The 25515-nt window shown below is 41.0% G+C and overlaps 1 protein-coding gene and 1 long non-coding RNA gene across 2 annotated transcripts in view; one reads left to right on the top strand and one right to left on the bottom strand.

Annotated features, from left to right (window-relative positions):
* The window catches only part of DIRC2 (disrupted in renal carcinoma 2), an 85149-nt gene extending 81027 nt beyond the window's left edge, over positions 1-4122 (top strand). The window contains exon 9 of the mRNA XM_011950798.1: positions 2240-4122. Coding sequence (XP_011806188.1) covers positions 2240-2355 — 116 coding nt within the window. The 3' untranslated portion in view covers positions 2356-4122. The remainder of the gene's footprint in view (positions 1-2239) is intronic.
* Positions 2079-4477, bottom strand: LOC105517996. The gene is made up of 2 exons (XR_001002759.1): positions 3862-4477; positions 2079-2429 (listed from the first exon to the last, which is right to left on the bottom strand). It is a non-coding gene; the product is annotated as an uncharacterized LOC105517996 (long non-coding RNA).
* Positions 4478-25515: the final 21038 nt, after the last annotated feature.

Below are 25515 nucleotides of genomic sequence, written 5' to 3'. Positions count from 1 at the left end.
ATTAGAAAACCATGCTTATTTTAAAAGTTGAAAAGAATTATAATACGAAAATTTCAGTGGCTCAGGATTCTGTTAGTTCATCTACATCAGGATCAGAAAGGACAGCAGTTGACTTTGCTACTGCCAAGTCAAGTTAGATTTTTAGGCAAGTTATTTCCTTGCTTATTAGAGCGCCTAAACAGTGGTTTATGTGAATGGTTTTCAGCAGGAAAATGTAGAGGTTCCTCTATCTCTGACCTTTTGCTTTCTAAAAAGGCAAATAATTTCAAAGAACACTTGAAGTTGACTGAGACAAGTGCATTTACTGAGAGGTGGATTTGGCTTTTCAGAGAGAGGCACACAGTAAAAACCAGTCAACAAACTGTGGCGCTAAAGAGCAATTATGAGACGTTTTTAGAGATTTCATCTGAACCTATGTAGAAGAAATGATTTTACAATTCTAATAATAACTCTGAAATAAAAGGTCTGTTTTGGCGATATTTGACAAGTTTCTCAGTTTAAGAAAAGCAGGGACAAGCTGATTGTTGCTATGTGTTGCTCTTGTTCCCCATAAAATACAGTCTCTAAGATTTAGCATCTGTCATTGTTGTAAACCATTTTGTCAATTACCATACTTATCTGTTGCTTGAAATTCGACCCTGAAGTCCAAGTTCTCCCTTTTAATACAAACAAAATGCTATTGTCTATATTTTACTACTTTTTAATTTTTTACTACTTCTTTTTGCCTAGTAAAATTATCAGAAATCCAGGGGTTCTATAGTCAACATAAAAGCAGAAAATGCCCAGTGTGTCATTTCAGGAAACATGAGAATGAAGACAAGATCTCATAGATGACAGCTTCTCTGAGTATTTAGACTATGTTCAGTCCAAGTAAAGCAGAGAAAACAGCTTTGCATAAAAATACCATTGAAATACATGTCTTTGTTACATACTATAGAATAGCATGTCTGACTTTTAAAACATAGTAATTGAGAGGTGGGGAGGCTATATTTGTGAGCATATTACAGAAAAAAAGGTATTGTAGCACCTCTTCTTGCCAGTCAGTCTTCTGATTTCCATTCCTGAGCATAAATTGCTCCTTTAGCCATATGAATTATGGATTAAACTAAAGCAGCAGTGTGGAAATCTTTAGGATGACTTTTGAAGATTAAGGCAGAATTAGCATTTTGTAGAAGTACAAAGGGAAAATATAAACCCGTAACAGTGACCAAAAAAGAAAAAAGGCACCAAGGAGCTTATTTTCCTCGTTTATTTTTTTAATTGAAACTGCTGAATGGATATTAAACTAGAAACGTTGTCCCCACCACCTTTACCAACCTCTTTATGCCAAGGAGCTATTCACTTCAGGGCCTTGGGATTAACTGGCAGATGGGATTGGGGTAGAGGAAGGCTGAACAGATGCACAGCCCTAGGGTCCCTGGAGCTCCAGGAAGCAGCTAGAGGCAGCCACAGTGGTCAGTGTGTGTTGGTAGCAAATGGCTCAAGATTGTCTTGTTGGAGAGTCCTGAATTCATGAGAGCATTTCTGAAGAACCATGTTCTTGACACATTAAATCAAACAACAACAGAATTGCCCATTCAGATGATGCCTATAGGTTTTCCAGTAATTGGCATCATACATAACCATTCATGCTGGTATAGAAAAAGACTAGAAAGAAATTAGCCAAAATATTCACAGTGATCTCTTTGGGGGCAGAATTATGATTGATTTTTTGTATGTTTTATTTTTAAATATATTTTCTAATCTATTTTACGGTGATTTCTACTTAATGTTTTTGCTGAGAAATAGATATTTCTATCCAAAATATATGCAAGTGTTATCCCAAAATTCAGGTGATTTTCGTATTTGTCTTTTTAATCCATCAGCTGTTTATAAACAGGGACAAGAGTGATGTGATAGAGGGTACTTAAAAAATAATTATCAAACTAACATTTAAAGGTGATTGATTTTTTTTCTTTGAAGTAATTTATTTTGTAACCAAAGTCAAGGTGGATTAAATTGATGAAGAAAAGTTATGAACAATATTGATTAAAAATATTCCACATGGAAGCCCCGTCATATATTACACACATCACTTAGTCTCCAGATTGTCACTGTTTATTGAAAGTCAGTTTCTAGGCCTTCCAGGATGCATTTATTATAAGTACTTTTTAATGCAGAGCAGATCCCTTCCGGCATACAGGTGGTGGTCTGCTGGTGATACAGGAATGTTTAAAACTGCATGTTTTTTGTCTTACAGAGTTGTCTTGGTTCAACTGGTGCCTTCCCGGGTCGTGTTTGCTCAGTCTCCTCCTCATTCTATGCTTCAGGGAATCCTATGACAGACTCTATCTTGACGTGGTTGTCTCCGTTTAATAGCAGACTTGAAGGAGTTTAAAAGGAGCTGGAAATCAATACTGCACACTGCACATTTGCTCGGAGTTGCACATCTAACAGGAAAAGAGGGAGAAGAAAGAAACTTCATTCAGAGGTTTTGTTAGGTTACAGATTATCACATTAATTTAATTACTACTAGGTAATAATAATAATGGGAGACTTGAGTGATAATAGGGGATTTTAAAACTCTACAGATGGCATACCTGTGCCTGATTCTGGGGTTGGAAGTGTGACTTCTTACACGTAAAGCACTACCTAAGTAATACTCTCTCTGTTTTGTGCCAGTGCTAAACTACTGATTACTTGTAATTATGAAAAGAAATAAAGGGTGTCTATCACATGAGGATAATGCCTTCCCTAAGTCACATATCAGAATAGGAAGATATGCCACTAACTTCTAAAGAAGTTCAAACCCTGTATCCAGTTTTAATGATAAAATAGCCAAGAGGTATATCGATGATAGAAATTAGCCATGTGTACACTACATTTTTTTCTAATAAAGCCATTTCTTATATGACTCCTTATTAATCAGGTCAGAAGCCCTTGGCCATCTTTACTATGGTGATCAGGTGCTTTCCAGTGACTTCCGAGCATAGGCACTGTGTCTCCATCTCAACTTATCCTTGTTTCTGTGAAATACAATTTCATCTACTAGGCCCTTAAATAATTATGTGAGGGTGACTGAATGTTTAGTGTAATTACATTAAATATTGTATGAAAAATGTAATTCCATTAGGATCTAGCACTTTGTTACAAATGAAATGACAAGTCACGTAGACATACTGTATCTTCTGCCTGTATATGGTGGCATGAGATGTGACGTCCAGAGCCAACCATTATTTACCAGGGTTAGATTTTATTCAGTGACCCTAGTTTAAAAATAATAATTTATCACATTGAAACTTTCAGCCCTGTGGAATGATTTCTGAATTACATCCTGTGTTTCAGCTTAGGTTGTAAAATACTCTGTTCTCTGTGGAGTCAGTGTATTTGAGAGGGTAGTGTTTTGCCAGTACCTATCTTCTTTCTACAGACGATAGCTTTTTAAAAAATAAGAGTTCCACATTGGGTAGCTCTCAGAAACAGATTTCACCGTGACGTAAAATACGCTGCAGTGGGAGTATGGTATCACCACTATTCATATTTACATCATTCCCCTCACACAAAAAAACCAACCCTTTTCCCAAAAAGTCAAGAATACTACTGTACCTTTATTATTCTCAGCTTCCTCCAGCCCCTCTTCTTGTTTTTCCTCACTTGAAATTGTACCTTCATTGTCAGCTAAGTATATATACTTTTGTGTTTTTCTGGACAGAGTGCAAGTGGCTCTTATTAGCCAAGGTGGTGAAGTATGGTTCAGGAAAGCTGGGCAACACTGGGCCCTGCTCCTCTCTGCACCTGTGCACGCCATGACACACCCATATGCAGATCCCCAAGTCTCTCTCCCCTCCCCCTTAGCAAGTACAAGGCTGTGCATTAACTCACCTCGGTCCTAGAGGAGCATCCTAGTACTGCTTGGCAACTTCTAAGACCCTAACTTGTGAAACTAGGGAAGTAAGAAACCGTTCAAATTTAACATCTGTCTTCAGTCATCTTTAAATCATCTGTCTTTATAAACACCCTGCTCACATAGCAGAAAGACTGAAGGAACTAAGGAACTTGCTAAAGAGAAGAAGAAAAACAAAAGCTAGACTTAGTTCCAGTTAATTCTGTCATTCTTCTGAAATAAAAATGAAATAAAAGGAAGGCAGAAATCTCTTTTTTTTTTTGAGACAGGGTCTTGCTCTGTGACCCAGGCTGAAGTGCAATGGCATGATGCGATCTCAACTCACTGCAACCTCCACATCCCAGGTTCAGGTGATCCTCCCACCTCAGCCTCCCAAGTAGCTGGGACTACAGGCGTGCACCACCATGCCCAGCTAATTTTTCTGTTTTTAGTAGAGACAGTGTTTCTCCATGTTGCCCAGGCTGGTCTCAGACTCCTAAGTGACCCACCCACCTCAGCCTCCCAAAGTGCTGGGATTATAGGTGTGAGCTACCATACCAGGCCAAGAAGGCAGACTCCTTGAAAATGATTCAAAGCCAGCCATTAAGGATATCCACAGACCATGAACCAGATGCTAAATAAGCACCACCCCTTCCTCTTCAGAGGGAATACAGAAAGGAGAGGGAAGAATTATAAGGTACTTGGTTTTAGAACTATTATGTTTGAGGATGTTATGGTATAAAGTTCTGCTATAGTAAGATTTCTTGTGTAGAACATTTTAATTATGGTTAATTGCACTTTTTTTTTTTGAGGGACAGGATCTGACTATGTTGCCCAGGCTGGACTCAAACTCCTGGGCTCAAGTGGTCCTCCCACCTCAGCCTCCCGAGTAGCTGGTACTACAGGCATGCACCACCACACCAGGCTTAATTCTTCTTTTAACACAAAGTAGAATAACACTTTAAAAGTATTACCTAAATGACTAATTAGTTCAAAACATCCCAAGTGGGTAGTGCTTAAAAATTCTTGCATTGTTCAGAATTCTTGTTTTTAGAATACATGAGGTGAGATGAGTCCCTGTATTTTGTTTGTATGTTCTTACCCCTCCAGCAGGTAATTGTTCTAATTACAAACTGCAGCTGTTTTAAGTGATCAGAAATTTCGTATACCAAACCTGACAGGAAGGGAACCAGAAGGCTTGGGGGTGGGGAGAAGATTACGCATCATTTACTTGAATATTGCAAATCATATTTTTTTTTTTATTTCTATCATGCATCAGAATAGACCAGCTGCTCTCTTTACACTTTCTAACCATTATAGAATCCTAATGAAATGTTACAGCTGAAAGAAATCTTAACCCTTCACTAATCCAAACCCTCATTTTAGAATTTATAGAAATGATTCTAGAGAAGTAAAGTACAACTGAGGCTCACAGTTTCTGACTCCCAAACCAGGCGTTTTTTTCCTACCTCACAGAATTGCAGCTTAATTTAGACCATTTTGGGTGTGCATGAATACCTTCCATGTTCAGAAATGATAGGGCTTAAGAGTAAGCTTCCATTGTTGAGTATGGGAAGTATAAGGATTAAGTTGAGGTGATTATTTGGTTTATAAGTAAAATTCTCTTTTCTCCATCACTATCCTGTAGGTGCTCTGACAGCTCTTAGCTCTTGGGTTGCAGTGACATCATGTAAAAAGATTCCGATGAATAATTCAGTCCCATAAACTATGAATTGGTAAGGACATGCTGTAGTGCAAGTTCCCTGTGGCTTATCAATTAATACTTCTCAGTTTATGGGAAGAAGCATTTTTTAATATGATCCCTGGTGGAGGTGTAGGAACAAGACAGTTGTACACACAAATGCGTTTCACTGGAGGATGGAGCTAATAGCAAGAGAATCAAATACAAATGGAATTTTGTATATTTAAATATATATGGCCTGAGGGCCAAGTTTTTTCATAGATCATATATTCGTGTTTAATTATGGACAATGTTTACAGCTTGTTTTAATGAAGCCCTTCTAATGAGAGATCTAAGCTAAGGGATTTTAAATTGAAGAGATTAAATCCCCATCTACTTAACTTTTAATTAGTTTTTTTTTTTTTTTTTTTTTTTACTGTTTTACTAAAATCCAGGCATTCATCTTACTGTTTGCGTAAGTACAGGCTTCACTTTAGGCTCAAGACTGAATAAAAATGCATAGCAAATTTGCTTTAAATTAATGTTTAAAAAATCACATTGCACATTTGTCCCTGAAATAAGTACAGAAATTACTACCATTTTGCCATATTAAGGCAAGTACTAAAGCTGTAATATGAAGAAAATGTCATATTAAAAAAACGCAGAAAACTATGAGAACATTTTATCAAACTTATTTTATGAATGTAGGAGAAAAATGCAATTCCACTTTGATTTGGAATTATATTCATGCAGAAGAGACAAGATAGTTTATTTCTTTACTATCAGACAGTGTGCTGGTCTGTTAGGAAATGTGAGCAATACTCAGAGGGGACGTGTCTGGGCGGTCTTAGAACAGGGCTTTACAGTGGGCTTTGGGGTGCTTTGTGCTCAACAGAGGCGGGGTGGCCTGCTCACTCAGCAGACAGCTTGACTCTGGAGCTCTCATTTCCTCATGTGTCCTTCTGGTTCAGATGGAACCTCAAACTTAGGATTCCAGGAACTAATACAAAGGCCCTTAGGGGTCCCTTGAGGGTGTCATCTCTGACCAGGGGGATGGAAGTGATACAGGCAGTTACATGGCCCTCAGTCTCTGATTTACATTTGTTTGTGGTCAGGATTTAGATCACTTTATGATTTTCTGAGGCTCTGACTTGTCAGATACCTTTCTCAACCCTTGGATGAATCTGACCTCAGCTCTATCCCTGAGACCTTCCACTTTCTTGAACTGACTTTCTGACAAAGGCTTCTTCACCCTGAACCCCTCCCCAGGGTCCCTGGCAGAAATCCATTCTCATTCCTGAGTAGGAAATAAGGCCATACGCCCAGTCTTTCCTCTCCTGAACAAGACGCTAGCAAGCTCACTACATGAATAAGTCCAGGTGCTCCAGAAAGATTTAACAGGTTTTCTCACATCTAAGCCTTAGAAGTTCAAGTATTTCCTTGAAATGGGAATTACATTTCTAAGAAGTTTCTATAGTTCTTACTTGTTGCATTTTTAGAATATGGGCTAATTGCTTTATGTGGTCTTTTGGTTGTGCTCTAGAATCTGATATGCCTCACACAGTAGCTTTCCATCTTAGCCCACTCTCAAAAAGAGAGAACAAAAAGCTACCCAGCCCCAGCTGTTCTGTTCATTCAACAAGGGAGAATTAAACTTTTTTTTAACCTAGCTAAAAAATGAAAGAATAGAATTGATTTCAGTAGCTTTGATGAAATGATCAAAACACATCAAGCTATTTTAACTCTAAACGTGCTTGCTGGACATAGTACATTGTAAGGCTTGGGACTCCAAAGGGGATACCAGAAAATCAACCCAAATGTCACAGAACTCGTCACATTCCCTACTTTATAAATTCTTCTGATTTATAAAGGCAACTTCTGCAACCTTGAACAAAATGGCAAGGATAACTTGGAGAAACTGTCAGTTTACCTTAATGTTAGAAAATGATACTTCTTTTAAAGTACTATTTAATTTAGACTTCATCTAATTCAAATTGGCTTTCCCATTTACCCAGAAGGATCATAGAATCAAAAAAATGATCTAATTCAGCCACCTCATTTTACAAATCAGTAGAGAACCTTTTAGGTTAAATGACACAGCCAGGTTTTGGCAGATCACTCGGCTCCTAGACCAGCATTCTATCCCTAAATGATCAATGGGTTAGCCATAGGTAATTCTTTTAAGTAATTTTTTTTTCATTTCTTTTAAAGTTTTGAAAATTACATGAGAAATACATGAGTGTATAACTATTATAAAATAGCACAGGAATAGAAAGTAAAGTCTACCTCCATACAAACATGCTGTTTAATCCATTCTCTCTGGAGGGAAGCATCATTCATTCTTTCAGAGGAAACTTGTGTATGCATTTACATATCTATGTCTAAAAACTCGGGCGGGGGGGGCATTTAAAATCGAGTCACCTAGCAATCTTTTTCTTGGACCATATGAGTTTCTGAGATCCTTATTTGTCTCCCAGATGAATCTGCCAAATGTAGCATATTGTGGTTAACATAGATGTTTCATAGACCTGCTTATGTACCGTCAAGCTCTATCATATTCTAAAGTTCAAAAGTGAGCTCCAATATGCACTATTGTGTTGAGTTCCAGTATACACTATTGTGTTTTCTTACTGGAAATACAATTTCTGTTCTTAACACTGTGAACCAAGCTCCCTGTACTGTGAGAAAAGAAAGTGAATAACCGACCTACAAAATCCATATAAATTTCCTCAACAGGGCTTGCTTGGCTTCCATCTCAGCAGAGGCACACAATATGGTAGAAAACAGAAGTCAAAAGAATAATCTTGTGCAACTTTTTTTTTTTTTTTTTAGACAGGGTCTCACTTTGTCACTCAGGCTTGAGCGCAGTGGTGTGATCTCAGCCCACTACAGCCTCAATCTTCCAGGCTCAAGCAATCCTCCAGCCTCAGCCCCCCAAGTAGCCGAGACTATAGGTGGTGTATACCACCATGGCCAGCTAATTTTTTTATATTTTTTATAGAGATGGGGTATCGCCATGTTGCCCAGCCTGGCTTGTGCAATTTCATTTTTTAAAAAAATAGCTAATGGAGATTCTGATAATTCTTATCGTTTCCTGGTCAACTTCTGTGTCTTTCCTAACTTTCAGGCTGTCAGTAGAAATGATGAACTGTAGCAGGCCAGGAGTTCAGCTTCATTTGCTTGCTTCTTTCTTTCCTGTCTTCTTGCCCATGCAGCTTTCCCCTTTCTGGTGTTGTCTTCTTATTTCTGACCATGCTTGGGAGCAAGCTATGTGACACCCAGATTTTCTGAGTTGCCAGCAGTGGAGAGGAGAGAGCCGGGCAAGCAGATTCTTCATGGACCCTACTAGAAAGGACAGAGAAAAAGAGCACTGGTGTAGGAGCCCACAAGCCTGGCTCTTAACCCTGGCCTGGTGACTTCAGCTATTTGACCTTGAGCAAGTGACTTCATTTCTCCTTTAGCAACATCTCTAAAATGAGGGAGTGAACAAAGATGTTCCCTTAGGTTTCTTCCAATTCAGAAATACCAGTTCATTCTTATTTAAATATGAACATAACCAAGGCATGTGCAGTCTGGAAAGCTGGAGAGCTGCCCAGCACCTTCATGTTTCCATTTGTGCAGTAGCCCCCCTCACGTGAGCCCTGTACGTGAACATATGAAATCTTATGCTGCATCCACATTCAGTAAGAAGAAATTGCTTTTTCAGTGTCTGTGGGAGGAGATAAGCTGCAGGTGCTGTTTATTTTCCCAAAGGACTTTATATATGAAACGCAGGCTTTATTAAATTTATCAAATGCAATAAGAGAAAAATCTGTCATCTGATGTTAAGATAGCATTCTGGGAGCCGGGTCGGGGTACTGCATTTGCCCGCCAGAATCAGATCAAACCAGATACGAGTCCTTTGGTGTGGCCGGATTCATTACGAGACAGCATGGGTTTGCACCTGTAGAAATCAAAACTGTTGGGTCAGATAGGAAAGTCAGTCCTTGAACTTACATCTTTAGTTAAGGCATGAAAGAATTGTAAGTTGCTTTGCAATGATGCCATCTCCACATGGTCAGATTCTTCCAGTACACTGTGCAGATATTTTACAGAGTAAGAGCAAAGTTTCAGCATGTCAAGGAATGATCTGTCCTCAAGTGTTAGTAAACAAGGCTCTTTTTTTTTAATGTTAGTAGACAAGGTTTTTGTGGGGGGTTTTTTGTTTGTTTTTTTTTTTTTTTTTTTTTTTTTTTTTTTTTTGAGACAGAGTCTCTGTCATCTAGACTGGAATGCAGTGGCACGATCATAGCTCGCTGTATCCTCAGACTCCTGGGCTCAAGTGATCTTCCTGCCTCAGCCTCCTGAGTAGCTAAGACTACAAGCGCATGCCACCACCCCTGGCTAATTTGTTATTTTTTGTGGAGAAGGGGGGTCTCACTATGTTCCTCAAGCTGGTCTTGAACTCCTGGACTTAAGCAATCCTCCCACGTCAGTTTCCCAAAGTATTGGGATTACAGGCGTGAGCCCCCATGCCCAGCCAACAAGACTTCCTCGTGACTATAATATGAGCATAATATTAATAGCCGTGAGAGAGAAGTGAACCAGAAGACCAACCTCAGTGTGAGGAAGTCTGGGTCTCTGTCTTCTGCACGGCTGCCAAGCAGCCTTGGGGCTTTGGGCAAGTCATCTGTTCTCTCTGAACTTTGGCTTCCTCACTTCTAAAATAGGAGAGTCAGAGAAGATGTTTCTTTTTACTGAAAAGTTTTACAGTTCTGTGATCTACACCTCTTGGTCACACACAGCTGAAAAGTAGAAAACATGAATGCAATACTTTTCCACTAGTACTCCCAGTTTATACATTATCTTTTTAAACCAACAAGGAACTTCTACAAGGCCCTGTTAGTGATGTGTTGCAGGTACCAGCATTAGGGAAACTTTCAGATTGTTATATCTATTCATTCCTTCATCCATGTATACTTCATTCTGTATACAGAGTAATTATATATGTACAATTACATGGCAGTGAAAAATCAGAAAAATGAAGAATTTTTTGTTTTTTTTTTTTTTGAGACAGCATCTTGCTCTGTTGCCAGGAGTACAGTGGCGCAGTCTTGGCTCCCTACAACCTCCGCCTCCCGGGATCAAGGGATTCTCATGCCTCATCCTCCCGAGTAGCTGGGACTACAGACATGCGCCACCACACCCAGCTAATTTTTGTATTTTTAGTAGAGATGGGGTTTTGCCATGCTGGCCAGGCCAGTCTCGAACTCCTGACCTCAAGTGATCCACCTGCCTTGGCTTCCCCAAGTGCCAGGATTACAGGCATGAGCCACCATGCCCAGCCAGAAGGTTTTTAAAAAAACAAAGACACTCCTGAACTAACAATTACAAAGAGCTAGTGACAGTTTCCCAAATAATTATGCATAGCAGAAGCCCATATGTTATCCTCATATCATAAACCATAACTGATTTCGAGGAAAAGACATTCTGCCCCACTGAAATTCCTTTCATGAGGAAGACCTGGATCTGTTTGAAGGCACAATTAATTTTAGCATGAGGAATCCCAACCCTTCCATCATTCCGTGGCTGAGGAATGGGTTATTGTTCCTATGGGAGACTGGGAATGTTGTTGGTACCCCAGCTTTCTCTTAAGACAAAATTTAACAAATGCATACACGCTAAGATGCATATGCTTACAAGGCTTTATGGGTCTCCTTTCTAAGGGGAATTTGAATACTAACAAAGAACAAAGACTAAACACCAAAAGGGGGCTTTCTAATGGTAGAATCTGGGATATCAGCTAGCCACATAGAGCAGGGCTACTTTGGGGGCTGGAGACTGCAGAAAGCCTTCAGGTTTCTACCTGTGAGTAAACCGAATCACACTTGATGCATTGCTAGTGAAGTCTCAGCCCCCCGACCCTTTGCAGAAACCCAAAGAATGCTAAAAAGGGCAGGTTTTAGTTCCTGCCAATTATTTCATTTACTACAAATGCCCCCAGTTCCGAATTTACTTCCCTCCCCACCAGAAATAGGTCATTTTGGAGGCTTATGAAAATTAAGCATTAAGAAAATCCCGCCTCCATCCTAATACATTGCATCCACAAGTCCCAAACAAAATCACTTCCTTGGCCTACACACATAACTACCTGTTTCTGTTTAGGTCTGTGACTCAGAAGGTACCTGGAAGAAGTCATGAGAGGGGGTCGATCCCATCTTACCTGCCATAGGAAGAATAGGGCCTGCTTAGTAGAGTTCAGTGTGTGTGTTGGGGTGGTGGTTCTTAGTCCTTCCCTGAATTCACTAATTCGCATTGCACTACCCTTCCTTGTCAATGAGTTGTTGCTGAGGAATTATTGTAGTAAGTAATACAGGTGTCCCCAGTGAGGCCGCCCCTCTCCTCCAAACCTCCGCTGTCCTTTGGGTTTTGGCTCCAGGATCCTTGCCCCATGTCCCAAAGAATCCCCACCCCCAGGCCTCCCTCCTCTTTTGCCAATTGTACCTGACCTTTTCAGGAAAAAGCAATCAATTGATACCTTAGTCCTAATGTTTGACCCTTTTCTATCTCAGAATAGAGAAGCCCCCATATTTGTTCCTTTTTTACTCAAGCTTAATATAGGCCACCTAGGCACAGAAGCTCCATGCTGTATTCTGTTGCCTATAATTATCCTTCCATCTGATTGGAAAAAGGTTACTCTGTTGAACCAGCTGCTGATTCCCTTAACTTTTCACTCTTTTGTCAGTATTCCTTTACCAGTAAATTATTGGTTATCTAGGTCCTGAAGTTCCATTCATGTTTTTTTTAAAAAGCTTTAATTTTTCTTAGGAAAACTGTTTCATCTTAAAGCGGACTATATGATCTTTTGTATTCTACTTTGTAATACAATTTGAACATAATGAACACTAAAGTGAGACATGGATTTTATCATAAAAGCAGATCATATTAAGAATTTTTTAAAAAAGAACCGGGATTGAGGAATCTGTAGCTAATAATTTAATAATTCACCAGCATGTTTTGGGCTCCCACTTCGTGCTGGCCACTGGGCTAGGCACTGAGGATGCAGAAGCAAACAAATCAGCCTCCTGGCCCGCAGATTTGCATTCCAGTGAGTCCATTCATAAAAACTAACTCAGAGCCAGCAACACCCGCCCCTCAAAGGGCTGTTGGAAGCTTTGTAGCTCATCTGTACAGCTGTCTTGGTTCCTGTACGGGCTCTTACTCTCTTGGGAAAATATGTTCTAAATCCTGTTTCCTTGGGCCATTAAAAATCCATGCTATCCCTAATCAATATATAGTTATGTGTGACCTTCGTAGAATTAAAAAATGCCCCCGGATAGCCTTTGAAGGGAAAGGCAGAGAAATCTGCTTTGATGGCTTGAAAATAAGTGAAAAGATTTTTAGGGAAAGCTAACAAGCTTTCAAAGGTTTCAGATCTGCCAGGATTCATTCATTAAGGCATGGGATTAGGCCAAAAGAGCCTCCTACCAAGGGAGAGACAGGAACCATGTAAGGAGATCTGTGAGACCGCAGTGGAAGAGTATTGAAATAGAAGTCAGACCTGTAGACATATTTGTTAATATGTGTGCCGAGCCAAAGTACAGGAGGAGGCTTGGAGGCATGGAGCTGTGGTGGAAGCAGGTTCTGGAAAGCAGAACTCTGAAGCTGGCTCATTCTCACCAAGTCATCTGGCCCAGCCTCCCGCCTCCAAGCACATCCTGCCTGCAGAGGGTCTGGCTAGCTGCCTTTTCATCTCTCGAGGGATGGAGATTCTACAACCTCCCTCTGTCATCAGTTCCAGAGCCACTCCCCTTTGCACTAGAAGTTCTTTCAAAGAATGAGGGTGTGAGGGAGGGAGGGGTCAAGAAACAGAGTGACAGGGGAAACAGGCGGAACAAGTCAGGGCAAAGGACCCCAGCATGAAGAGTTGTGGAGCCGGAGGTGGGGAAACAGCCTGGCATCTCACACTTCCTTCCTTCTCTTAAATGTGAGCAGCTGACTCCAAGGCTTGTGGAAACTCTAGAAGGTAGAACCAGCCATCTGGGGAAGCTGGCCTCACAGATGCCCCATCTGGCATAGTGGAGGTTCCTGTGCTCTGAGAACGCAGTGTAAATCTAGACATACACTGCAGCCTGCGAAGAGTTGTGTTTTCTTCAAAAGTCTTTAAATTTCACAATCACCCCTCTAAAGAAATGTTCTCTGATTGAAGGCATGCCTTCTATACCTACTTTATTGTGTTTCATGCATTCTGCCAGAGTAATTACTTTTCATATCAATTATTGGATGCAGAGAAATCTCTGGTAGTCTAAGGGGATTTCGATCCAAGTAAAGCTACTGTCTCTTATTCCATCCAGACTTTTCCATCTGCCTCCGCTCTCTCAGTCACATACCTAGAAGCAAGCCAGAAAGCCTGTCCAACCAAAATCACTCTCCAAAGCCCAAGCACTTTATTGTTCTCCCTGTCTGTTCTCGAGCCAAGGTGTATTTGGCCTCATTTTATGCCATTAGTTGTCTGGCTTTCATGGCTCTGCACCACATTACAGTCAGAGCAGGAAGGCCAGCAGTGGAGATAGAATGATGGCAAAAACCCAGAGCGGAGGCCTCTGCTGGTGAGGGAGCCTGCAGCACTCTCCACACTGGTGGATCCTAACATGCCCAACAGACCCCCATCCCTTCCCCTCAGCCTTGGGCCTTGAGTCTCATTCCAACTCATCGCCTCCCCTTTCCCTCGTTCCAGTCCCAGGCGACACTTGATGCCTCTGACTTCTTTGAAGAGGATATCAAGAGGTGAAAGAACAAAGTCCTTTTCTGTTCGGTATCTGGGTCCATCCTGGAAAAAGTTTTTGGCAGAAATGGCTGCAGTGGAACCCTCTGACCGCCAGAGTGAAATAGTGCTCCAGCAGGCTGCGGTAGACTCGCTGCGAGAGTGGGTCAGGACTGTCCCAGAGGACAGGGTCATCTCTTGAGAGTCCTCCCAGCTCCAGGGCCTGATTTTAAAGCAGTAACACTAGCATATAGGTTATGTACAGACTCCTGGAAGGCAGGTGCCGCAGCTCCTGTGACACCCCATTGCCTGAGCAAACTTCTCCAGTATGAGAGATAAAGCAAGTATGAATGGGTGCAGGGGGGAGCTTAAAACCTGCCACACTGAGACTCGATGCCGGGGGCCATGCACCCGCTCTGCCGCCTGCTAGGTCTGTGCAATGGTCAGAGCAGGGGTGTGTGATGAGTTCAGCTCCCAAGCACATCCACACTTAGGAAGTGTTCTGTGTGTTTTTAAATAATCCTTACCATGTAAAGATTGTACTACATTTGTATACAAAATTTTTTTGCATTTTACTTTTGTAATATTTGGGGTTTTATAGATTTTTATTTTATGGCCAAGTATACTTTTGTAAGGAAATGTTGAAGTCTTGAGTATTTTTATTCTTTTAAAAAACTATAGTTAGTGTCAACTGTGAGCACTGATAAATATTATTCATGTGTGGTTTTCTTTCTTTTTAATCCAGACTTTTTAAGAAACTGTTTTGGCATAGAGTTTTACTTAAAATGCTGCTTCATTTTACATATTGTGAATACTGAAGATTATAAAAAATAAAGATGCATTTAAAATCTCTGTGCTGTTCCATTGTAGAAATGGTAATGTGCATTGCTTTGCCAAAGTGGTAATTAAATGTTTAATGGTTTAGAACTCCTAGTTCACAATAGGGCTTCTCGTCATCACTCACAGCGTGTGAGCTTCCAAATAAGCCACCATTTCTTTGGAAAACGCACGCACTTAGGCATGGCGATCTCCTGTTCCGTTAGGAAATACGGTTATGTTGACATTATGGTTACTGTGCTTGTGGTTTTGCAATAAACATGTATTGAAAGTACTTGTGATAACGTGGTCCGCATTTTGTTTTTAATCAAACTCCAAATGGCAGTAGAAGTGGAGCCAAAGCTTCCAGAGCGTTCGGGCAGCAAGATGTGGTGAGAAAAAAAACATTAGCAAAGAAGCAGAGGCGGCTGGGCCAAATCCTCCTCCGCGACAAGCCCGGAGACGGGGATTCCTTTCTGTCTTTTGGAAATCCCCTGTCCTCATTCATTTAATAAACATAAAATCAAGGAGGGGGATAATTACATTTACCTTTGCCTGGATTTTACGATGTTGGAATAGAGTGAGGAACACAAAGCTCCTGGCATATTTTGATTGCCTCATAAGTGTTCCTGGCCTTCTTCCCTCCTTTCCCTCTTGAGTCTTCAGCATCTATTCAGTGAATGCTGGTTGGGTGAACACACAGTATATCTATCTATCTTCATGCCATATGGGAAACAGAATTCTTACCCTGATTTTTAAAAAATAATTTTTCCATTATAAAATAATACACAGGGCCAGGCACATGCCTGTAATCTCAGCACTTTGGGAGGCCAAGGCAAGAGGATTGCTTGAGCCCAGGAATTCAAGGCTGTAGTGAACAGTGATCATGCCACTGTACTCCAGCCTAGGTGACAGAGTGAGACCCTGTTTAAAACAAAAAACAGTTATTAAAGATATTTTTAAATACAGAAAAGTATAATGCTTTCTTCTTGCTGTAAATGTCTTTTAATATAGTACAGATTGTACTGCGTTTTTGTTTTATATTCTTAACATTATATCCTGAACATTTTCCCATGACAAAGGAAACTTAGAATTTAAAATTTCATTTTATTGTTGGACATTAAGGTTGTTCCTGAGGAGACCAATTCTGGGGAATACATCATTGTATATTTATCCTAGTTTCTGATGATTTTCTTAGAAAAGATACCCAGAAAGCACATTACTTTGTTCAGATATGAAGACTTTAGCTCCCACTATGAGTCCCCAGGTTAGTTCTTTAGCCAGCCCCATAGGGTCCACTAGAAAATGAATGCATTTCAGGATTCTGCTCAGGTGAGAACGGCGACAGTAGAGTGAGTCACACTGACCTCTCCTTTCCCTTCCTGTTCTTTTCTCTACTTAGGGTACAAACCACATGCCCTTGATGTGAATGGGCCCTGTTTCAACTCTTTAGTTCTTATATGAAACACTGGACTTGATAGCAGGGTGCAGTGGCTCACACCTGTAATCCCAACATGTTGCGAGGTCAAGACGGAGGATCACTTGAGGTCAGGACTTGAAGACAAGCCTGGGCAACATAGTGAGACTCCATCTCTACCAAAATAAAAACTTAAAACACACATGACTTGATGATCTTTAACACCATTCAATTCTTAACTCTAGCAAGAGACAGAAAGGAGACAATGTAAGAAGGGCTGGAGGAAGGGAGGCAAATTCTCATTTGGATGAATGGAGAAGGGGAGGCCCTATAAGGGATACTTTCATTTTTCACTAGAGGTGTCTTAGAGAGTTGTTTCATGCATAATTTATTGGATGGGTATCATTTGTTCCCTAAAGGATGCTAGGTTATATTTTCGAATTTTGTCAACAAAGCAATTTTTATGAAGCTGAAGATCATACTTTTCACATTTACTTTGACATGTCTGTGACTCAGATTGCGGAAACAGGCCTGAACCCCCCGTGCTTAGCTCAGTAACACTGGTGATAATTTTGGGTGCTTGCTCTATGCCTGATACTGTTCTAAGCACTTTCCATGCCTCAGCCTCACGGCAAACCCAGAGTAGATTCTATTATTAGCTCCATTTTGCATCAGAGGAGAAAACTGCCCCAGGTCAAATAGCTGGTGTGCAGTAGAGCTGGGTTTGAGCCCAGGCCATGTGGCTGCTGCAGAGCCCCGGGTTCTAACCAGGAAACAGTAGGTGCTGGGTAGCCCTTTGTCCAAATGTAGAGGGAAGGGGGTTTTCCGAGGGCCATGTATTCGTACCGGCTGCCCTTCGTGCTACACAAAGTCCTTTAATCAATTTACTCTTAGAACCCCTGCAAGGTAGGTGTCACCACCCCCACATCACGCAGCACACAGCTGCTCAGTAAATGGTGGAGCGGAGTTCAGAAGTCCAGGGTCATCCCTCAGCATCAGGGGCCCTCGGATCAGGGCGAGGGGCACAAGAGGCTCACAGGCACGAGAGACTGAAGGAAAGCAAGAACTGCCTTTTCTAAAACTGATTGAAGACAGCTCCTGCTGTAAAGAGGTCATGGCTGTGTTCTGCTTCCCACTTACCCTTTCACCTTCTCCATGTTCCCACTTCACAAGCAACAGACGCATCTCTCACACCTAGCAGCACTGCTGCAGAGGTCCTGGATGTAAAAAATAAAAACAAAAAACCAATAATAAAATTAAAACCTCCTCACTGCCAGAAAAACGTGGGAGAAGACGATTAAGAATGTGCGTCCAGGGTACCTCTTACAACAGTTGTCATGATGAGTCCAGGGTAGGGCTTTGTATCTGTCCCTTTTCTGTATGTATTTCTGTCCCAGACAATGTGGCATTAGAGATGGGGTGCTTTGACTCGGGATGTTCAGGATTCAGATGGCTTATAGAGTGGAGGAACAGAAAGGATGGTAAATTGTTGTTTAATAATCTTACTTCTCCTATTTCCCAACTACTGCGAAAGATCGCCAAACCTCTGAAGGCAACGAGGGCATCAGTGAGCAACCATGAGGGCAGCAGGACCTTGTTTCTTCCACGTGACACTCAGGTCAAGGCTGCATGCCTTATCTGACTATATTCCGAGTTGGAATAAAACATGCTGCTTTTGAGCTCATCCTCTCTGCCTCTTCACCATTCTCAGTAGTAAGGAGGAGCTCCGACAGTACTTTCTTCTCTGGTGCCTTGGTCTGTGTCCCAGGGGCATCCTTGAGAGTATTGCAAAGAGGCGAAAGTAGGAAGTTCCCTATTCCTTACTGTACAGATGAATCATACACCTTTGAGTAAAAGGAACATTGTAAGAGGTAGGTTTGTATTTTACATTTTCTTGGACATTTACTCACACTTTTCTAACCACTTAATGAAGGTACAGTTGACATACAGTTAGCCTCACATATTTGAAGTGTAAAATAAAAGTTTTGACAGGTGCACACCCATGAATCCATCACCACCATCAAGATAGTGAACACATCTACCCCCTTTACCTTCCCTACCACCCCTCCTGTCTCCATACCCCCTCCCCAGGCAGTCACAATTTGTTCTCAGTCACTATAGATTCATTTTTATTTTCTAGAATTGTATATAAATGGAATCATACAGTATGCCCTGTTGTTCTAATTATTTTTCCTGGCTTTCACTCAGCATAATTATTTTGAGAGTTATTCATGATGCTGCATGTATCAACAGTTTGTTCCTTTCTATTGCTGAGTTATATTCCATTGTGTGGATATATCACAATGTGTGTATCCATTTATGTGCTGATGGATATTTGCATCCTGTGCAGTTTTGGGCTCTTATCAATAAAACTGCTATGAGCCTTTGTGTACAAGTCTCTGTGTGGACTTATGTTTTCCTTCGTCTTGGGCAAAAACCTAGGAATGGAATGGCTGATCGTATAGTAAGCATATGCTGTTAAACACAAATTATAGCAACCTGTTGTTTTGGACTAAGCTCCTGCACCAATCCCCAATGGACCACTCTAAAAGTCAAAATGGAGTCACTCATGCTAAAGTTCCATATCACCAAACGGAAAATAAGTTATTATCTGACCTTCTAAGAAATCAGAAGAAAGAACAGCCAATTCCCCAGACAGGCCAGTTTCAGTCTTTAATGGGCACGACAAAGAAGTTCCCCGTGTTTTCATCCTCATGACAAAAAGTCACCTGAAGTCACCTGATGGGAACCAGTTATCTTTCCCGTTTTGTCTCCCTGTCGCCCGAAACATGGAAAGTAACTTTGAAATGACCATCTACTCTTTTCTCTTAGTTTTTGCTATCTTCAGCCCTTCTCTGTCTATAAAGCCAGCCTCTTCTGCTCAGCTCATTGGAATACTTGCTCTATTTTATGGAATGAAGTGTTGCTCAATTCTAGAATGGCAATAAAACAGAAAAAATTCTTTAAGCTAAATTTGTTGTGGTTTTTGTCTTTTGAAATGCTTGACTTCCAAACTATTTTCCAAAGTGGTTTCAGTTCTCATTCTCACCAGCAGTGTAGGAGAATTCCAGTTGTCCCACATCCTTACTGTGCCTGGTATGATCAGCCTTTTTATGTTTTTATTTTCATTTTATTTTTTATTTGTAGTTTTTGATGCAGAGTCTTCCTCTGTCACCCAGGCTGGAGTGCAGTGGTGCAATCTCAGCTCACTGCAACCTCTGCCTCCAGGATTCAAGTGATTCTCCCACCTCAGCCTCCTGAGTAGCTAGAACTACAGGTACGCACCACCACACCCCGCTAATTTTTGTATTTTCAGGAGAGACAAGGTTTCACTATGTTGTGCAGGCTGGTCTCGAACTCCTGACCAAGTATCCACCCGCCTCAACCTCCCAAAGTGCTGGGATTACAGGCGTGAGCCACTGCCCCCAGCCTGATCAGCCTTTTGAATTTTACCCATTGTGATAATGTGCTGTGGTATCTCATTGTTTTAATTTGTATTTTCCTAATGACTAAAGATACTGGTCATCTTTCCACTTGTTTATTTGCCATCCCTAAATCTGCTCTGGGGGAGGGTCTCTTCGAACCTTTTCCCCATTTTTTTAATTGGATTATTTGTTTTCTCACTGGATTTTTGTTTCTTGGTTTGGTTTTTGAGACAGGGTTGTGTCCGGGCTTGTCTTGAACTCCTGAGCTCAAGCAATCCCCCCACCTCAGCCTCCTGAGTACCTGGGATTACAGGTGCATGCCACCATGCCTGAGTCGCACTGGATTTTGATCATTTTTTATACATTCTGGATTTGCAAGTATTTTCTCCTAGCCTGTGACTTATCTCTTCATTCTTTTAACAGTGTCTTTCTTAATTTTGATGAAGTCCAATTAATCAATATTTTCTTTTATGGATTATCGTGCCTTTGATGTCACATCGAGTCCTTGCCTAACCCAAGCTCACAAAGATTTTCTCGTATTTTTCTTTTAAAAGTTTTACCATTTTTACTAAATTCTGCCAAAAGATTATCAAATACTATAAAATTCATATTCATCTTTTACTTGGGCACAAGTCTTCTTATCATTGCCAACTTGTCTATTTTTAAAAATTTCTGCCATAGATTTCAATGTCCACAATCTAAAAGATTTCATCTGTAAATAATTCATTTAACAACAATGACTTTTCCATTTCTGAACTTACCGGCGTTCTGAGGTATTGCACACTCGCTCTTGTGCACACATTGTCTTTCTCTCCTGTTAATTTTTTTCATTCTGGTAATAAGTGACATTTGTTCTAAACTTCTGTTCTCTAAAATTTTACTTTGTATTTAATAATTGTCAAAGTTCAAATATCTTTATAATGTTTGACATCAATAATAATCATGAATATCTTAATCCCAAATACATTTTTAGACTTAGACCTTAGAAGACATTTTTAAAATTAAAATTATAACTCATATACATATTGTCATTGCAGAGAAGTATGATAGGTGAACAATAAAAGACTTTCAGCCTTAAAAATATATTACATTAGGATAAAATTCTGTGGGAGAAGTAGAAGGATACTCCAAGGAGTAAAAGGAACAAAGCAAATTTTCCAATTGTTCAAGAATTCTTTCTGTATTTTTTTAAACGCTGTACTTTTTAGATTCTCTTGACTACATTTTAACAGAACAGTTTTATTTTTAAAATGTCAGTATTTACAATATGCCAGAAATTACATCTTTTGCAGCTTTTTATGATGAGAAATTCTAGATGTCAACATAAAAATTGTGAGGGTGTAACTAATGTTTTGGAAATCTTTCAGAAAGTATGTGGTAAAAAGAAAATATAATAATAATAATAATAATAATAGTCAGTCTTCCACCCCACAGTACTTCACAGAAAAGAACAAGTAGGAACGTGTGTGGTGCTGGCTGAGAGCTGGATTCACTCCTCTGAGTGGGGAGATGAGATGTCAGGGAACCGGATTTTGGATTTACCTCAGCACATAGACCGTTTATTTCTGGATGTGGCCCAGGAAGGCAAACACGAATGTGTCAAACTCCTCTTTTCTCTGAAAGGGAATTTAAAAGTAAAGATCATAGGCCAAGCCAATGGTAACATCTTTTGGGCAAAGAATCTCCTTTGTAGGGTATTTGAGTAGGGGGAGAAGTTGGGCCAGAAGAGTGAGTTCTGAGCCACACCCATAGATGTCCATGAGATAGAGAGCTCCTACAGTTAATAAGAATCACGGAGTCACTTCAGCCATCGTAAGATGGTGATTCGACTGGATATGGGTTGGAGCCAAGAGGGGGCCAGCTACCCTTTCTCTCTCTCTCTCTCTCTCTCTCTCTCCCAATTTCAGCCAGCACAGTCTTTCTCCCTCTCAGTCTCGGTGTTTCTACTCCATTCTTCCATCGCTACTAACCTATCTTATCCTCATTCTTCAGCCCGGATCCCACAAAGAGCCACACTGACTGGCTTAGCTGATTTCCCTCCGGGCTTTTGGGTAGGGTCCTTCAAGACTGCACACCGTGGCAGGCAGCCAATCTGTGGCCACCCCTGTGCAAAGCCCAGCTCAACACTGCTTGTCACATGGGAGGAGGATGGGTGGGAGGAGCTGTTTCAGAAACCTGGGAGTAATGGACATGACAGAACCGTGACTGAGATGTCCATTTTCCTGTCATTTTCTGAGGTGGAGATGCAAGTCTGGTCTTCCTATGCCCACTTGTCTCAAGTCCCTCCCACACATCAAGTGACAATAACAGCTTTTCTATCACCACTGAGGGACCATATGGACATTAATGAAGATGAAGAGAACACAGGAACTCTCTAAATCTAAAAAGATGCCCTAAACAGCCAGAAGGGCCCCACTCCTTGCCCAGATCACAAGTGCTGGTAACAGGGGGTCGGGGGATTCAGGGAGGAATTCCAGGAACCCTGGGCCTTGTCTCTGCTCCTGAGATAAGGAAAGGGGTAGAAGAAGGGAGGGTCGTAGGATGCCAGACCAGACAGCTTCAATGTCGAGGGCTTTGGGATTCCCTCTGCCCAAAATGCCCAGGGACAGATCCTGAAAGCCCCAACATCACTGACTTCTTTGAGGTCAGATCCTGAAAACCTTTATGCACAGTCAACCAGCCACACTTAGCCAATTGGTATTTTAAAGAAAAGGGACCCAGCAAGCCTAAGACATCAAAAGAGGCAAGATTTGGTGGCAAAAACAAAAAAACAAACAAACAAAAAAACAGTTGTAAGCCGAGCGTGGTGGCTCATGCTTGTGATCCCAGCACTTTGGGAGGCTGAGGCAGGTGGATCACTTGAGGTCAGGAATTCGAGACCAGCCTGGCCAACATGGTGAAACCCCATCTCTGCTAAAACCAGAAGAAGTTAGCTGGGTGTCGTGGCAGGCTCTGGTAATCCCAGCTACTCAGGAGGCTGAGCCAGGAGAATTGCTTGAACCAGGGAGGCGGAGGTTGCAGTGAGCCAAGATCACACCACTGCACTCCAGCCTGGGCGACAGAGTGAGACTCCTTATCAAAAAACAAAACAAAACAAAACAACAACAAAACAACCCAAATAACAAAACAAAACCAGATGTAGTGTGGCCCTCAAGGAGCATCTGACCAGGTTCCAGGGGGACGAGGGCCACGGGAGGAAGAAGGGACTCTCCTCCCATGAGAAGGGCCTGGAGATGCAGGGACTCTCAAGCCACTTTGGCCAACTTTTTCCATCCCCCAGAATGACTCCTGCAGTAAAAGTGGAGAATCACTTCTATAAGAGAAAGACAGATAAAAAGAAAAGATATAATGTAATGTTACGTAAATTGGGCAAATCCATCAAAATTTTAAAACGTGTACTCTTTGAGTAATTCTATTTTTTCAGAATTCATTCTGCCATTATAGCTGTGTATATATAAGGATAGTATTCACCTATAATCCCAGCACTCTGGGAGGCCGAGGCGGGTGGATCACTTGAGTCCAGGAGTTTGAGACCAGCCTGGGCAACATAGTGAAACTTCGTCTTCACAAAAAATATAAAAAACTAGCTGGGCATGATGGCATGCACCTGTAGTCCCAGCTACTCAGGAGGCTGAGGTGGGAGGATCAGCCGAGCCTGGAAGGCAGAGGCAGAGGTTGCACTGAGCCGTGATTGCACCACTGCACTCCAGACTGGGTGACAGAACGAAACTTTGTCTCATTAAAAAAAAGGAAAGGCCAGGCATGGTGGCTCAAGTCTGTGATCCCAGCACTTTGGGAGGCCGAGACGGACGGATCACGAGGTCAGGAGATCGAGACCATCCTGGCTAACACGGTGAAACCCCGTCTCTACTAAAAAATACAAAAAACTAGCCAGGCGAGGTGGCAGGCGCCTGTAGTCCCAGCTACTCGTGAGGCTGAGGCTGGAGAATGGCATAAACCCGGGAGGCAGAGCTTGCGATGAGCTGAGATCCGGCCACCGCACTCCAGCCCGGGCAACAGAGCGAGACTCCGTCTCCAAAAAAAAAAAGGAAAAACAAGTCTTTGCAACACTGTAACAAAAGATTGAAAATATCCTACAAGTTCATCATTAGGGGTTTGGTGAAATAAATGCTGGTGGCGATTGTTAGGGAAAAGCCAGATGTGGAACACTCTAGATGACAGATTGTTAAGTGGGAAAGCTGGTGCGGAATAGTGTGTGCCCAGAACACACACTTGGCCAAATGCTAAAATCAATATTCAGTTAAAGTTGGGGTCAAAACCAAATAATACCATCTCAGAATGAAACTCCTGGGATGCAAGAATTAACCTGAAATTTCATCCCGAAGAATGTAATTATTCTTATAATTTTGCTAATGGTCAAATTCTAAGTTTGGCCTTATGGTGCAAGAACAGTAATCATCTAGCACAATCAGCTGTAAAACAGCTCTGTGATCACATCACTGCAGTTTTTTTTTTGTTTTTTTTTTAAAACAGAGCTTTGCTCTTGTTGCCCAGGCTGGAGTGCAATGGTGACTCTCGACTCACTGCAACCTCCGCCTCCCAGGTTCAAGCGATTCTCTGGCCTCAGCCTCCCAAGTAGCTGGGATCACAGGCACCCACCACCATGCCCAGCTAATATTTTGTATTTTTAGTAGAGATGGGATTTCACCATGGTGGCTGGGCTAGTCTTGAACTCCTGACCTCAGGTGATCCACCTGCCTCAGCCTCCCAAAGTGCTGGGATTACAAGCATTAGCCACTGCACCTGGCCTTTACGGCAGTTTTGTCATAAGAAATAGATGCTCACTTTCCACTGAGAATGGGAGAGAAGCCAGGTATTTTTCAGATATTACATTTTCCTGCACTGTTTTTCTTTTCTTCATTTTCTTTATATCCCTTGTTATGTCTGAATCAAAGGTGATTTGTCATGGATATTGTACACGGTTTTGCAATTTTTTTTCTGCTTATAGAATGTTAGGTAGAAAAGCTACCTAACATTCCATAAGCATTAAAAAGTAGAATGTTTTAAAAAACATTCTATTTTTTAAAAATTCATTTTCATAAATGTGAATTCCCAAATAGAATTTATTCCTGAAAGACTCATAACCTAAATGGAATTAAATATCAAAAATCAAACATAAAAGGTGATTTTATTTACCATAATGCACGTGAGATACGCACCAAACTAGTTGACAAATACTAGAGTTATGACTTAATCAAATATCTATTATTCTGCCTGGTATTATTGAAAATTGTTCAACATTCATGGGCTCACAGCAATGACAATGTTCTTCCTAAAGTTATCTCACTAACATTCTCTCTCAATATTCTTCTTCTCAGTCTTTTTCTCAATTTGTTTGCTATTTAAAAGTGATTGTTTTTGAACATAAAATTAGCAGCTTTCACCATCATTATGTGAAACATTAATTATTGTGGCCTTTTAATCTTGTAATAATAAATATATATAGTTCAAATGACTGAGAATTTTAACATATGAAGCATAAAAGAGACATTCATTTCACTTCAAGACTCATTTGATATTTATAGTATCATCTATTAATAAATCTAAATG

This window comes from Colobus angolensis, unplaced genomic scaffold, assembly GCF_000951035.1.
Source record: "Colobus angolensis palliatus isolate OR3802 unplaced genomic scaffold, Cang.pa_1.0 Scaffold31, whole genome shotgun sequence".
Taxonomy (NCBI): domain Eukaryota; kingdom Metazoa; phylum Chordata; class Mammalia; order Primates; family Cercopithecidae; genus Colobus; species Colobus angolensis.
This window is presented reverse-complemented; position numbering and strand designations above follow the sequence as displayed.